The 10287-nt window shown below is 46.5% G+C and overlaps 2 protein-coding genes across 2 annotated transcripts; both read right to left on the minus strand.

The window, feature by feature from the left end:
* Positions 1 to 292: 292 nt before the first annotated feature.
* LOC118125911 (alpha-2A adrenergic receptor) lies at positions 293 to 2343 on the minus strand. The gene has a single exon (XM_035184987.2). The coding sequence runs from the start codon at positions 2220 to 2222 to the stop codon at positions 684 to 686; it is 1539 nt and encodes a 512-aa protein (XP_035040878.1). The 5' UTR covers positions 2223 to 2343; the 3' UTR covers positions 293 to 683.
* Positions 2344 to 4265: 1922 nt separating this feature from the next.
* On the minus strand, positions 4266 to 9368 carry dbnla (drebrin-like a). The gene is made up of 15 exons (XM_047344348.1): positions 9227 to 9368; positions 9066 to 9121; positions 8206 to 8318; positions 7971 to 8045; positions 7635 to 7775; positions 7481 to 7558; positions 7246 to 7397; positions 6775 to 6832; positions 6224 to 6289; positions 6047 to 6152; positions 5662 to 5970; positions 5436 to 5492; positions 5111 to 5205; positions 4967 to 5036; positions 4266 to 4733 (listed from the first exon to the last, which is right to left on the minus strand). The coding sequence occupies exons 1-15, from the start codon at positions 9313 to 9315 to the stop codon at positions 4597 to 4599; spliced, it is 1602 nt and encodes a 533-aa protein (XP_047200304.1). The 5' UTR covers positions 9316 to 9368; the 3' UTR covers positions 4266 to 4596.
* Positions 9369 to 10287: the final 919 nt, after the last annotated feature.

Raw genomic sequence — 10287 nt, forward strand, 5'->3', positions numbered from 1 at the left:
GAAGAGGAGCAATACAACGACAGAAGGGGGGGGGGGGCTTGACGGGAGGATGTAAACAGCTCAGCTCTCAGTCTCAGATGTTGAGACCCTCAGGAAATCCTCCTCTGCTCCTCCTCTGCTCCTCCTCTGCTCCTCCTCTGCCTCCTCCTCTGCCTCCTCCTCTGCCTCCTCCTCTGCTCCTCCTCTGCCTCCTCCTCTGCCTCCTCCTCTGCTCCTCCTCTGCTCCTCCTCTGCCTCCTCCTCTGCCTCCTCCTCTGCTCCTCCTCTGCCCCTCCTCTGCCTCCTCCTCTGCTCCTCCTCTGCTCCTCCTCTGCTCCTCCTCTGCTCCCTCACTCACCATCGTCCTGCCGCTCTGTTTGGACCCAGGTCACTGAAGACAGACCCTGTGTCCTCTCCACTTCCGCTTCAGAATATAATCACATAAACCTCCTCAGAGTCACCGACCACACAATTACACTGTTTTCTTAAATAACATTACAGATAATTGATTCGACCGCTTGTATCTTTCTGAAGTCTCCTCTGTCGGCTCTGACTCAGCAAACACACGGAGAAATAAACACAATTTCCTCTTTAATGCACAAGTGTTTGTGTTGATGCTGCTGGAGGCCGATCCCGGGCAAACACACACGGACACAAAGGAGTTTCTGTTTTCTGTCCGTCGACAGATCTCAACACAATCCTCCTCAGAAGAACGTGCCCTTGGTGTCCCGGCACAGAATCCTCTTGAAGGCCTTCCTGAAGTCCTTGTTGAAGATGGTGTATATGACGGGGTTGAGGCAGGAGTTGCAGTAGCCGATCCAAAAGAAGAACTTGAACAGAGGGTTGGGGATGCTGCACGTCTCGGGACACACGGCCTGAAGAGAGTAAGAGAAGAAGAAGGGGAACCAGCAAATCACGAACACGCCCATCACGACGGCCAAGACGAAGGTGAACCTCTTCTCCCGGTTCACCAGGGCTTTGCGTCGGCAGACAGCCGCCCCCTGGTTCAGAGGCGTCCTCAGGGGTTCCTCAGGGGCCAGTTTGGTGCCGGATGATGTGATCATGGTGCTTTGGTGTCTGCTGGTCAGGTTGAACACCTGAACTTTAAATCCTTTGCTTTTCAATCCCAAAGCTCGCTCGTTGGATTTGCTTGTCTCTCCTCCGTCGTCCTCTCTAAGAACACCTTCCAGTCCGACTTCCAGCTCAGAGCCGGAGCTGGATGTGTTGTCGGGCGCTCCCCCGCCTTCGTCAGGATGTTTCTGTGACTGGCCTGAGAAGGTCTGGCTGTCGCACTGAGGGATTGACGAGGAGGACTTCTGCGGTGGGGCAGGACTCGAGCGTGGAGGGCAGTGCTGAGGGTTCTGGCTCATGGTGGCCTCAGGCGGTTTTTGAGGGGATGATGGCGTGGAATCCGAGCAAGAGTTTTTTCCTCGCCGGCTGGCAGTCGCACCTCCCTGATCCCCGTTCTGCTGGGACTTCTCAGAGAGCTTCCTCACAGGCTCGCTGGCTGCCACCACTTTCTGCTTCTGCGCAGGTGAGCATCGCGTGTGCTGCTTAGCGATCTGATAAATCCTGATGTACACCAGGATCATTATCACACAGGGGGCGAAGAACGATCCAATGGTGGAGTAAAGAATATACCAGCGCTCGTTGTTCAGTTCACAGACCTCCTCACCTCCTTCACTCTTATCCAGGGTGAGAAGAGGAGGGAAGGAGATGACTGCAGAGATCAGCCACACGACGATGATACCGGCCTTGATGCGCGAGGGAGTACGTTTGGCGCCGTAGGACACGGGCCGAGAGATGGACAAGTAGCGGTCCAGAGCTATTGCGCACAGGTGCACGATGGAGGAGGTGCAGAAGAGGACATCCAGCGCCAGGTAGATCTCACACCAGATGGAGCTGAACGCCCAGTAGCCCTGCAGCTCGTTTGCCAAAGAAAAGGGAATAATGAGTGTGGCGACGAGAATATCCGCCGCGGCCAGCGACACCAGGAAAAGGTTCTGAGGCCCCTTCAGGGATCGAGAAGTCAGCACGGCGATGATGACCAGGATGTTCCCGACGATTGTCACGACCATCATGAAGGTGATGGCTATCGCAAAGGCTGCGGTGGCCTGTGGCGTGTAGGGCGAGGACCTGACGGCGCTGCGGTTGCAGGGTCGGGGGCCGGAGATGAGGCTGATGTTCCTGTTGGGGAATCCGCTGAGCTCCGACAAGCACGTGGCGTCTGGCGCGGCTGCCATGTTGAAGATGGCGGTGAGTCCTGTCTCTCACAGGATGACAACAGGATCCTCCAGGTCGAGGACAAACCGAGGCTGGATGGTCGTTGGTCAAGGTGACGCCATGTGATGGTTACACCACGAGGGAGATCTACAACACACAGACACACAACGGTCATGATACAACGTTTCATAGTGTTGGATGAGATCTGACAGATTTAACAGCAGTGCAACATGATGCAGAAGAACTTCTCTCAGCTGCTCGTCAACAATGGCTGATGTTTGTGTGTCGCATCAGTTTCAAGTGTCGTGATTTGTATCTTCAGCCTGCAGCTTCTGATCTGGAGAAAGTCCAACAGGTGGCGCTATAACCAACATGGGATGTGTTATGAAAGGTTATATTGTAGAATAAATGTGTGCAGTTTTTTTGTTATAGTGATGATTTCTTTGTTTCCCTGAGACAAAGAATGAACAACAACTAAATCTTTGTGCATTAAAAAGGATAAATCTGCATGTTCACATTTTCCTCTTCCACAAAATCTTTGCTTTTCTCTTTTGAAAAAACTGAATAATTTTACCTGTAAAAATCCGACATATTAAACGATAAGAGAAAGTTTGTTCATCGAGTGAACGTCGCTTCATCTGGAGCCACATGTGGATCATCTGTACTTTGTGGTCAGAAACCAAAAGCTTTTTACTTATATAAAAAACGTTTATTAAACTTTAAATATCCCAAAGACATTTCTCCTTTTCTTAACTTTATATAAATAGAAATCCAGTGAAAACAAGAAGATGATGAGAATCAGCTCCACCTGCTGATCGTCACCTTCACAGAGACGTCATTTGCATTTTCTTTCACTAATTTTATCTGAAATGTGCAAAGACTTTGGTTGGAAATATGACTTGTGAGCAAATGATTAAATGTATAAATGTATAAACACAGCCACAAATCATATAATGACTTATTTAAAAATAACTAAGGATTGAAGGATATAGAGTTGAGTGATGTAATGTAGAGATTATAAAGCTGAAATTGTGTGATTTTAAATAATTAAAACAAACTTGACGTCTGTTTTCATGTATTTTCTGTTATTTTTGCAGAGTCACCATGAAGCTGAGAAACTATTATAAGTTATTTTTCTGTATTTTTTTTTTTGGCACAAACCTCTCTATCGGTAAATTTCCCTTTATCTTCATTAATACACTGATCTCTACTGTAACTGGGATTCAGACATTATTAAATGAATAAATATAAGTATTTCATATTTCCAGAGGCTCTGATGTTGTTCAGTAGAATAAAATAAAAACCAGTCTCATGTTTCTCGTGATAGTGAAGAGCAGAATGTCACAGAACCAGAAAGCATCACTTACTGGAACATGAAGAACATGAAGAACGTGAAGAACGTGGAGATCTTCTCCTCCTCAGAGTCTGAGCCTCTTCCCATGACCGCAGCTGGCAGAGCGGGTTCCTGTCAGCAGAGTTCGGACCCGAGTGTCCGGTTCAGACTCATGAGGAGTCCGAGGTCCGAGGTCCGAGGTCCGGTCTCCAGCAGCAGGACCAGCCTGGAGAACCAGGACCAGCACGAGCAAAAGGTTCTGGTGTAAAACCAGAGGAGACAGTGGATTCATTGAGATTCACTCATCTGAGATGATGGGAGCGTGCACGAGGCTCCTCATGTCCCGGACTGTGCACACAGACTGCAGGACGTGCACGATCACATGAGGAGTTCACAGGATGAGCGAGGACGCGCTTTTTACGCGCAGCCTCGAAACACACACACACACACACGCACACACACACGCACACACACACACACACACACACACCACACACAAACACACACACACACACACACACACACACACGCACACACACACACGCACACACACACACACACACACACACGCACACACACGCACACTGACTCAGGTTTAACAAATAAATATAAAATAGGTTTAAGGTGAAAAACACGTCTGTGATTATGTGTTATATAAATCATATACTTAAATATGTGTTTATACAGATAGATAGATAGAGAGATAGAGAGATAGAGAGAGAGACAGATACAAGTTTCATTTATTTATTTATCTTAATATATTAAGTACAGTACATTACATTATTGTGGAAATACACATGAACACTAAATATGAATGTAGTCATTAATTTAAAAAAAGAAAATCCTTTGATTCTGAGTCTCATCCACCAACATGTCCTGTTTTTAATCCACGAGTTCTATAGCGCCATCCTGTGGTCAAGAGCAGAAACTACCAAATCAATCATCAACACTTTTGAAATTAAAATCCAATCTCTTCATGAATTAGTCTCTGGTACAAAGTAACTGAGTAAATGTATTCGAGTACTGTACTCGGGTACAGCTGCTGAAGAGAGGAGGACGAGTTAGAGCAGCTCCACGTAATTAGCAGGAAACATCCCATAGTGTCCATCAGGGCCGTAACCTCTCCACCAGCCCTCGTCCACCATGTCGATCCCACTGATGATGTCATCAGGGTCAAAGGTGATCTCAGTGTCGTCCACTGTGGAGCAGAGGTTTGTGTTTAACTGGGTTTATCCACTCTGTTTGCACTAAAACATATATATATATATATATATGTGTGTGGTGTGTGTATAAAATTAGATTATTAGAGAATAGAATTAGCTGTTAGCTGTTAGCTCAGTAGAATCAGCTGTTAGCTGTTAGCTCAGTAGAATTAGCTGTTAGCTGTTAGCTCAGTAGAATCAGCTGTTAGCTGTTAGCTCAGTAACGTACCAGCCTGGTAGTCGTACACAGCTCTGGCACAGATGTTCTCTCCGTTGGCGTCTGCACCGTTTTCTTCAGCCTTTAAACGAACCAAACATTAGTCAGACTTCCCCATGACACAGGCTCAGAGGTCAGAGGTCAGAGTGGACTCACTGTGCGGTGACCCTGCTCCACGTTGTCATACAGACTCTCATCTGGTCCCACTGCTGTTTCTTCTGCTGCTACATACAGATAATCCTGAGATTCTGCTGAGGGTCAATTCATCACAATAATGACAGGATATTCAATATAAAACCAATGTACTAATGCAACACTTCATATTGTCCCTGCTCCTCCCTGCTCCTCCCTGCTCCTCTCTGCTCCTCTCTGCTCCTCTCTGCTCCTCTCTGCTCCAGGAGTTCTCTGAGGTTGTATACACTTGATTTGATGTTGCAGATATTAATCCTGATGTTGTTAGTTCACAGATCGTGTGTCATACCTGGAGTCGCTTCATCTGCATCGTCCTCAAACTCATCAGACCACTCCTCCTCCCCTTCTATAACACAACATGGGTCTTTAACATGGACTGTATATAAAGACCATCAGTGACTGTATATAAAGATGATCAGTGACTGTATATAAAGATGATCAGTGACTGTATATAAAGATGATCAGTGACTGTATATAAAGAATCAGACACTAATAAGTGTATAGAAGTGTCTTACCTGCAGGTTGAACATGTAAGGTATCGTAAACTGCTGCAGGGGGTGAGTGAGACAGAACGGGTGAGACGGGGTGAACAGGAGACAGGACAGGAGACAGGGCAGGAGACGGGGGGTGAACAAGATACAGGACAGGAGACGGGGGGTGAACAGGAGACAGGACAGGAGACCGGACAGGAGACAGGACAGGAGACTGGACAGGAGACGGGGGGTGAACAGGAGAAGTCTTGACCACAGCGGTGGGAAACTGAGGCATCCTCAGTGTTTCCCTCTCAAAGGATTTCTGAGATAGAAACGGACTCTGCAGCTTCCCTGGAGGACAGAGTGGGTCAGTGTGCGTCATCACTTCCTGTTTATCTGCGGTTGTTTACTGGTTAGTGCTGGTTACCAGGTCTGGATGTAGACGATCTGTCGTTGGCCTCAAAGCTCTGCTCCCTCTGCTTGAATACGTCTCTGGGGTTAACTGATCTCTGAGATATCAGGGATTTGGCCTCCTGGGGGCGACAGAGAGACTCGATCAGTAACGATAAACTTCTTCATTCAAAGATAAACTGTTTAAACTCACGTTGGCTTTCTGCACAGAAGCTGCAGCGCTGATTCCCGTCCTCTTGGTTTCTTTTCCCTGCTGGTTCTAAAACAGACACACGATGTCGTCTGTGCTGTGTTTTTATATTGACATTAAAAGAAACTGGACTGAATCTTCATTTCCCCTCCTCTCCACAAGGGGGCACTTAGTGAGGAAACAGAAACTCGTAGTACTTCCTCCCACTTTAGAAAATAACCAGGATGAGGACATCTTCTTGTTTGTCTCCAAACTCATCTTCAGAGTTTTCCATGAGTGAAGTGAGACTTTCTATCCATTACTGAGGATGATGGTGAGTTTAAGACTTGATAAGAACGTTAATCAATAACCTTTGAGTTCATTTGTTCACATTATGATGGAGTAAGTGTTTAAGATTAGTTATTTCTTCAGAAGCTTTGTGGTAAAACAAGGTTCACGTTCTCTCATTTGATTGTAACTTCTGCTGTTTCTGGTGTTTTGTGGCTCTAATTACAAACTTAAGTCTAAAACATCCAAGGAAAATAACAAATGTCTTTTAAGTTGAATCCTCTCACCTGTCGCTGCTGCTGCTGCTCTCGTTCCTCCTCCTGTTCTCTCTGTCTCTGAGAAAGTCTGAAAGTCAAAACAACAAAGCAAAAACCACCGTGATGGATTCACAGGGCCTGATTATCAATCTGAGAGGCCCAGGGCCAGAACCCGTTGTCGGGCCCCTGTGGAGCTCATGTCAGTTTCACCAAACAGTATATTAAATAACAAATATTTAAATAACTTATCAACTGTAAGAAAAGTGATTCGGTAAAATTGTATATATTGTTAAAGTCATTTAAGTCATTTTTTAAAGCTAAAATTGAAGGTGCAGCTTCTGAAATGTGAATTCTTCATAGTTTCTCAGTTTTTGTTGGTGGAACATTTAGAATTTATTAAGTTGAGCTTCAGGGAACATTAACGATGGTTAAAGGAGACACATGATGTTTGGATCTGGGCAGATTCACTAGATGCTGTTCGGTCTCATGTCTTTGACTCACTTGTCCTGTTCGATCCTCTGACCTCTCTCCTTTGACTTCCTCTCTCTCTCCCTCGTCTGGTTCACCTCCATCTCCATCCTCTCTCTCTCCATCCTTTGTCTCTCCCCCTCCGCTCGTTTGCTGTCCTCCTGTCGACTAACCTCTGCGTCCCTCTGAGGAGGAAAGTCATTTTCAGTTAGACTCAGTTCAGCCTCGACAGAGCGTCACACGAGTGATGGATCAGATGTGTGAGAACCTGAGTTTGGATCCAGAAGTCGTCCTTTTTGGTTTGTTGAATTTCCTCCACAGCGTTGACCTTACGATACACGGAGCCCTGGAAACGCAGCAGAGGATGAGTTGTGGAAATTACAAGCTGAGCGTGAACGACCACACCACACGAGTCTCCTCACCACAGGTCCTCTGGGAGCATCTCTGTATTCTGTCTTTTGGTGGAAATTAAAGTTGGCTCCTGACGCTTTAGAAACCTTTGCCAAGATGGTCTCCGGCTCCACGTCGTCATCTCCCCGGGCGTTTATCGTCACATGGGCTCCCTGTGGTCACACACATGTCACAAAGCTGCACTGACAGAAGGTGGAGCCACAAATGGACACTGGTGGAACATGAACGCGTCTGAGTGGGTTACGTCCAAAACATCTTTCTCTCCTGGACCATTGAAGACGACCTTTGAGACCCCTGTTATTTCATTTTTCCAGAAATGTAAAACAATTAAAAAAAGTCTGACTGACCTTGAGGAAATTGGCCATGGAGCTCACATGATTGGCACATAATCCTTTACGAGAGTCCTTCACACCTTCACCTGTCTGTTCACACACAAAGGTTTTTACATGTGAGGACATTGTGTGGTCAGGTCAGGAGCCGGGGGAGGGGCTGTGTGTGTGTGTGTGTGTGTGTGTGTGTGTGTGTGTGTGTGTGTGTGTGTGTGTGTGTGTGTGTGTGTGTGTGTGTGTGTGTGTGTCTCACCCAGTTTACGAGGACATATTTGGGCAGGCCAGAGTTGGGGTCCTCAACACGACAGAAAGCGTACATCACCTTCCCACTGTTCAGCTCCTCCACCATCTCCTCTAAACCACCATCTACACACACACACACACACACACACACACACACACACACACACACACACACACACACACACACACACACACACACACACACACACACACACACACACCATGTGACGACCCTCAGATTTATCTGCTGACCCCCGACCCCTATACTGGGAACCAGTGTGTTTAAAGTAGTGACAGCAGCCCCACCTGCAGCAGCTACAGCAGTGAACTGTTAACGTGACCTGGTGGGACAGCGTGTCAGTAGCACCCCCTCAGGACATGTCACACAGATTTAAAGTGTCATGTGACATGTAACAGCGTCTCGGTTCAGGTTGGGGTTAGAGCCAGAGGGAGGAGGGGAGCGTTTTAATCTTTTTACATTTTACTACAGAACCAGAAGTTTTACTGCTGATTCCTTAAACCTGCAGCGTGGAACTTGTGTCTCCCTCTTCTGGCAGTGAGACAAACTACACAAACACTGTTACACACAAGCCTACAGGTGGACTCACTGTCTTTTTAGTCTCTAATCCTTCCTCTGCCCTCAGTTTGTTTTTATCCCCCCACAGAATGTCACCACAGACACCAGGACTGACAGGTTTAATCTGCATAGTGGGGATAGGCAGTGGGTAGAACTTAAATATAACCAATTAGTACAATGTACAAATTGGAATTATTTAAACTAACAGGAGGTGAAAATCCTATAATTCAGAATTGAGTTAAAGTGACGGATGTATTTTTGATAGAGTTCCTGGGGCACCAGGCTGATCTCACCTCCCTTCTCTGCCAGTCGGATGTCGTTACTGTTCCCTTCATACGTGAACAGAGCCCTGAAAACACAACACAACCATGATGTCCGGGTGTGGACACGACTCCAGATTTCAGTCAACACGGAAGAGGAGTGAGACTCATTTCGTGTGAGAGATTAAACTCACCAGTTTGTGTTCATCTTTCCGTCCACCACCTCTTTGTAAGCAGCCATGAGGGCAGCACCGTTCTTACTCAGATTCACCGCCATGTTCATCCACGTCTCCTCATTCACAGTCCAAACCGACGGCGAACAAACAACCACACAGCTTCAGGAGGAATAACAAGCTCCAGGTGGATGAATAATAGTTTCCAGTCTCAGAGCAGAGAGAGTCTGAAGAGTCGAACCTGTCAGGGAAGAAAATCTGAACCTGATCAGCCACATTCCTCCACAGGCAACTCACCTCTGAGCCACAGTGTCAGAGTCAGGACCTGAACCAGAACATCTGCATTTACTCATATGTTCCACTGAGTCAGGGAGTGTGTGTGTGTGTGTCTGTGTGTGTGTCTGTGTGTCTGTGTCTTGTGTGTGTGTGTCTGTGTCTGTGTCTGTGTGTCTGTCTGTCTGTCTCTGTGTGTGTGTGTGTGTGTCTGTGTCTGTGTCTGTGTGTGTGTGTGTGTGTGTCTTACAGGAGCAGCCTCACTACAGAAAGTCAACCACGTTTAATTTTCTAAACTTACCTGATGCGATGGGTTTAAGTGTGAATGCTAAGCTACGCTAATCAGCTCCTGGCTCCATTTTGGTTCATGTTCAGCAAGAACTAATTGTTCTTTTCCAAACTATTCATTTATTCAAAATAAACTACAAAGATGGAGGCCAGGAATTAAAGAGACAGTGTTCAGGCGTCATTGGGTCTGGATCATTTACTGTAATGAACACCTCTATCGCCCCCTGGTGTCTGGCAGCAGAACATGTTATAAACCCTGCCTCCTCCATGTTAGCAGGTGGAGCACAGACCAAACTAGGAAGTCAAAGGGGACGATAAATAAATGTTTGTCCTTTCAGGCAGTTCTGTGTTCATGTTTCTGATCAGTTTGGCTGATTGACAGCTGACACTGACTCAGGGTTGGTTGAGAGTGTGTATTGGTCTCAATGGCTTCACTGAGAGCTCATGGCTGAATGGATGGACTGTCATCCTTGTGATATGTATACTCATGCATATTTATATTTATTTAATGATTCTATATG

The sequence above is a fragment of the Hippoglossus stenolepis genome, chromosome 18 (genome assembly GCF_022539355.2).
Source record: "Hippoglossus stenolepis isolate QCI-W04-F060 chromosome 18, HSTE1.2, whole genome shotgun sequence".
Taxonomy (NCBI): Eukaryota; Metazoa; Chordata; class Actinopteri; order Pleuronectiformes; family Pleuronectidae; genus Hippoglossus; species Hippoglossus stenolepis.

What these genes read in the sequence shown, in the direction of transcription:
- LOC118125911 (XM_035184987.2), bottom strand. Translation starts at nt 2,222, where the DNA reads ATGGCAGCCGCGCCAGACGCCACGTGCTTGTCGGAGCTCAGCGGATTC.
- dbnla (XM_047344348.1), bottom strand. Translation starts at nt 9,315, where the DNA reads ATGAACATGGCGGTGAATCTGAGTAAGAACGGTGCTGCCCTCATGGCT. An exon ending in GGAAAGATGAACACAAACTG is followed by an intron (nt 9,122 to 9,226) that starts GTGAGTTTAATC and finishes TTGTGTTTTCAG; the next exon opens with GGCTCTGTTCACGTATGAAG. An exon ending in TGCAGATGAAGCGACTCCAG is followed by an intron (nt 5,206 to 5,435) that starts GTATGACACACG and finishes ATTGACCCTCAG; the next exon opens with CAGAATCTCAGGATTATCTG.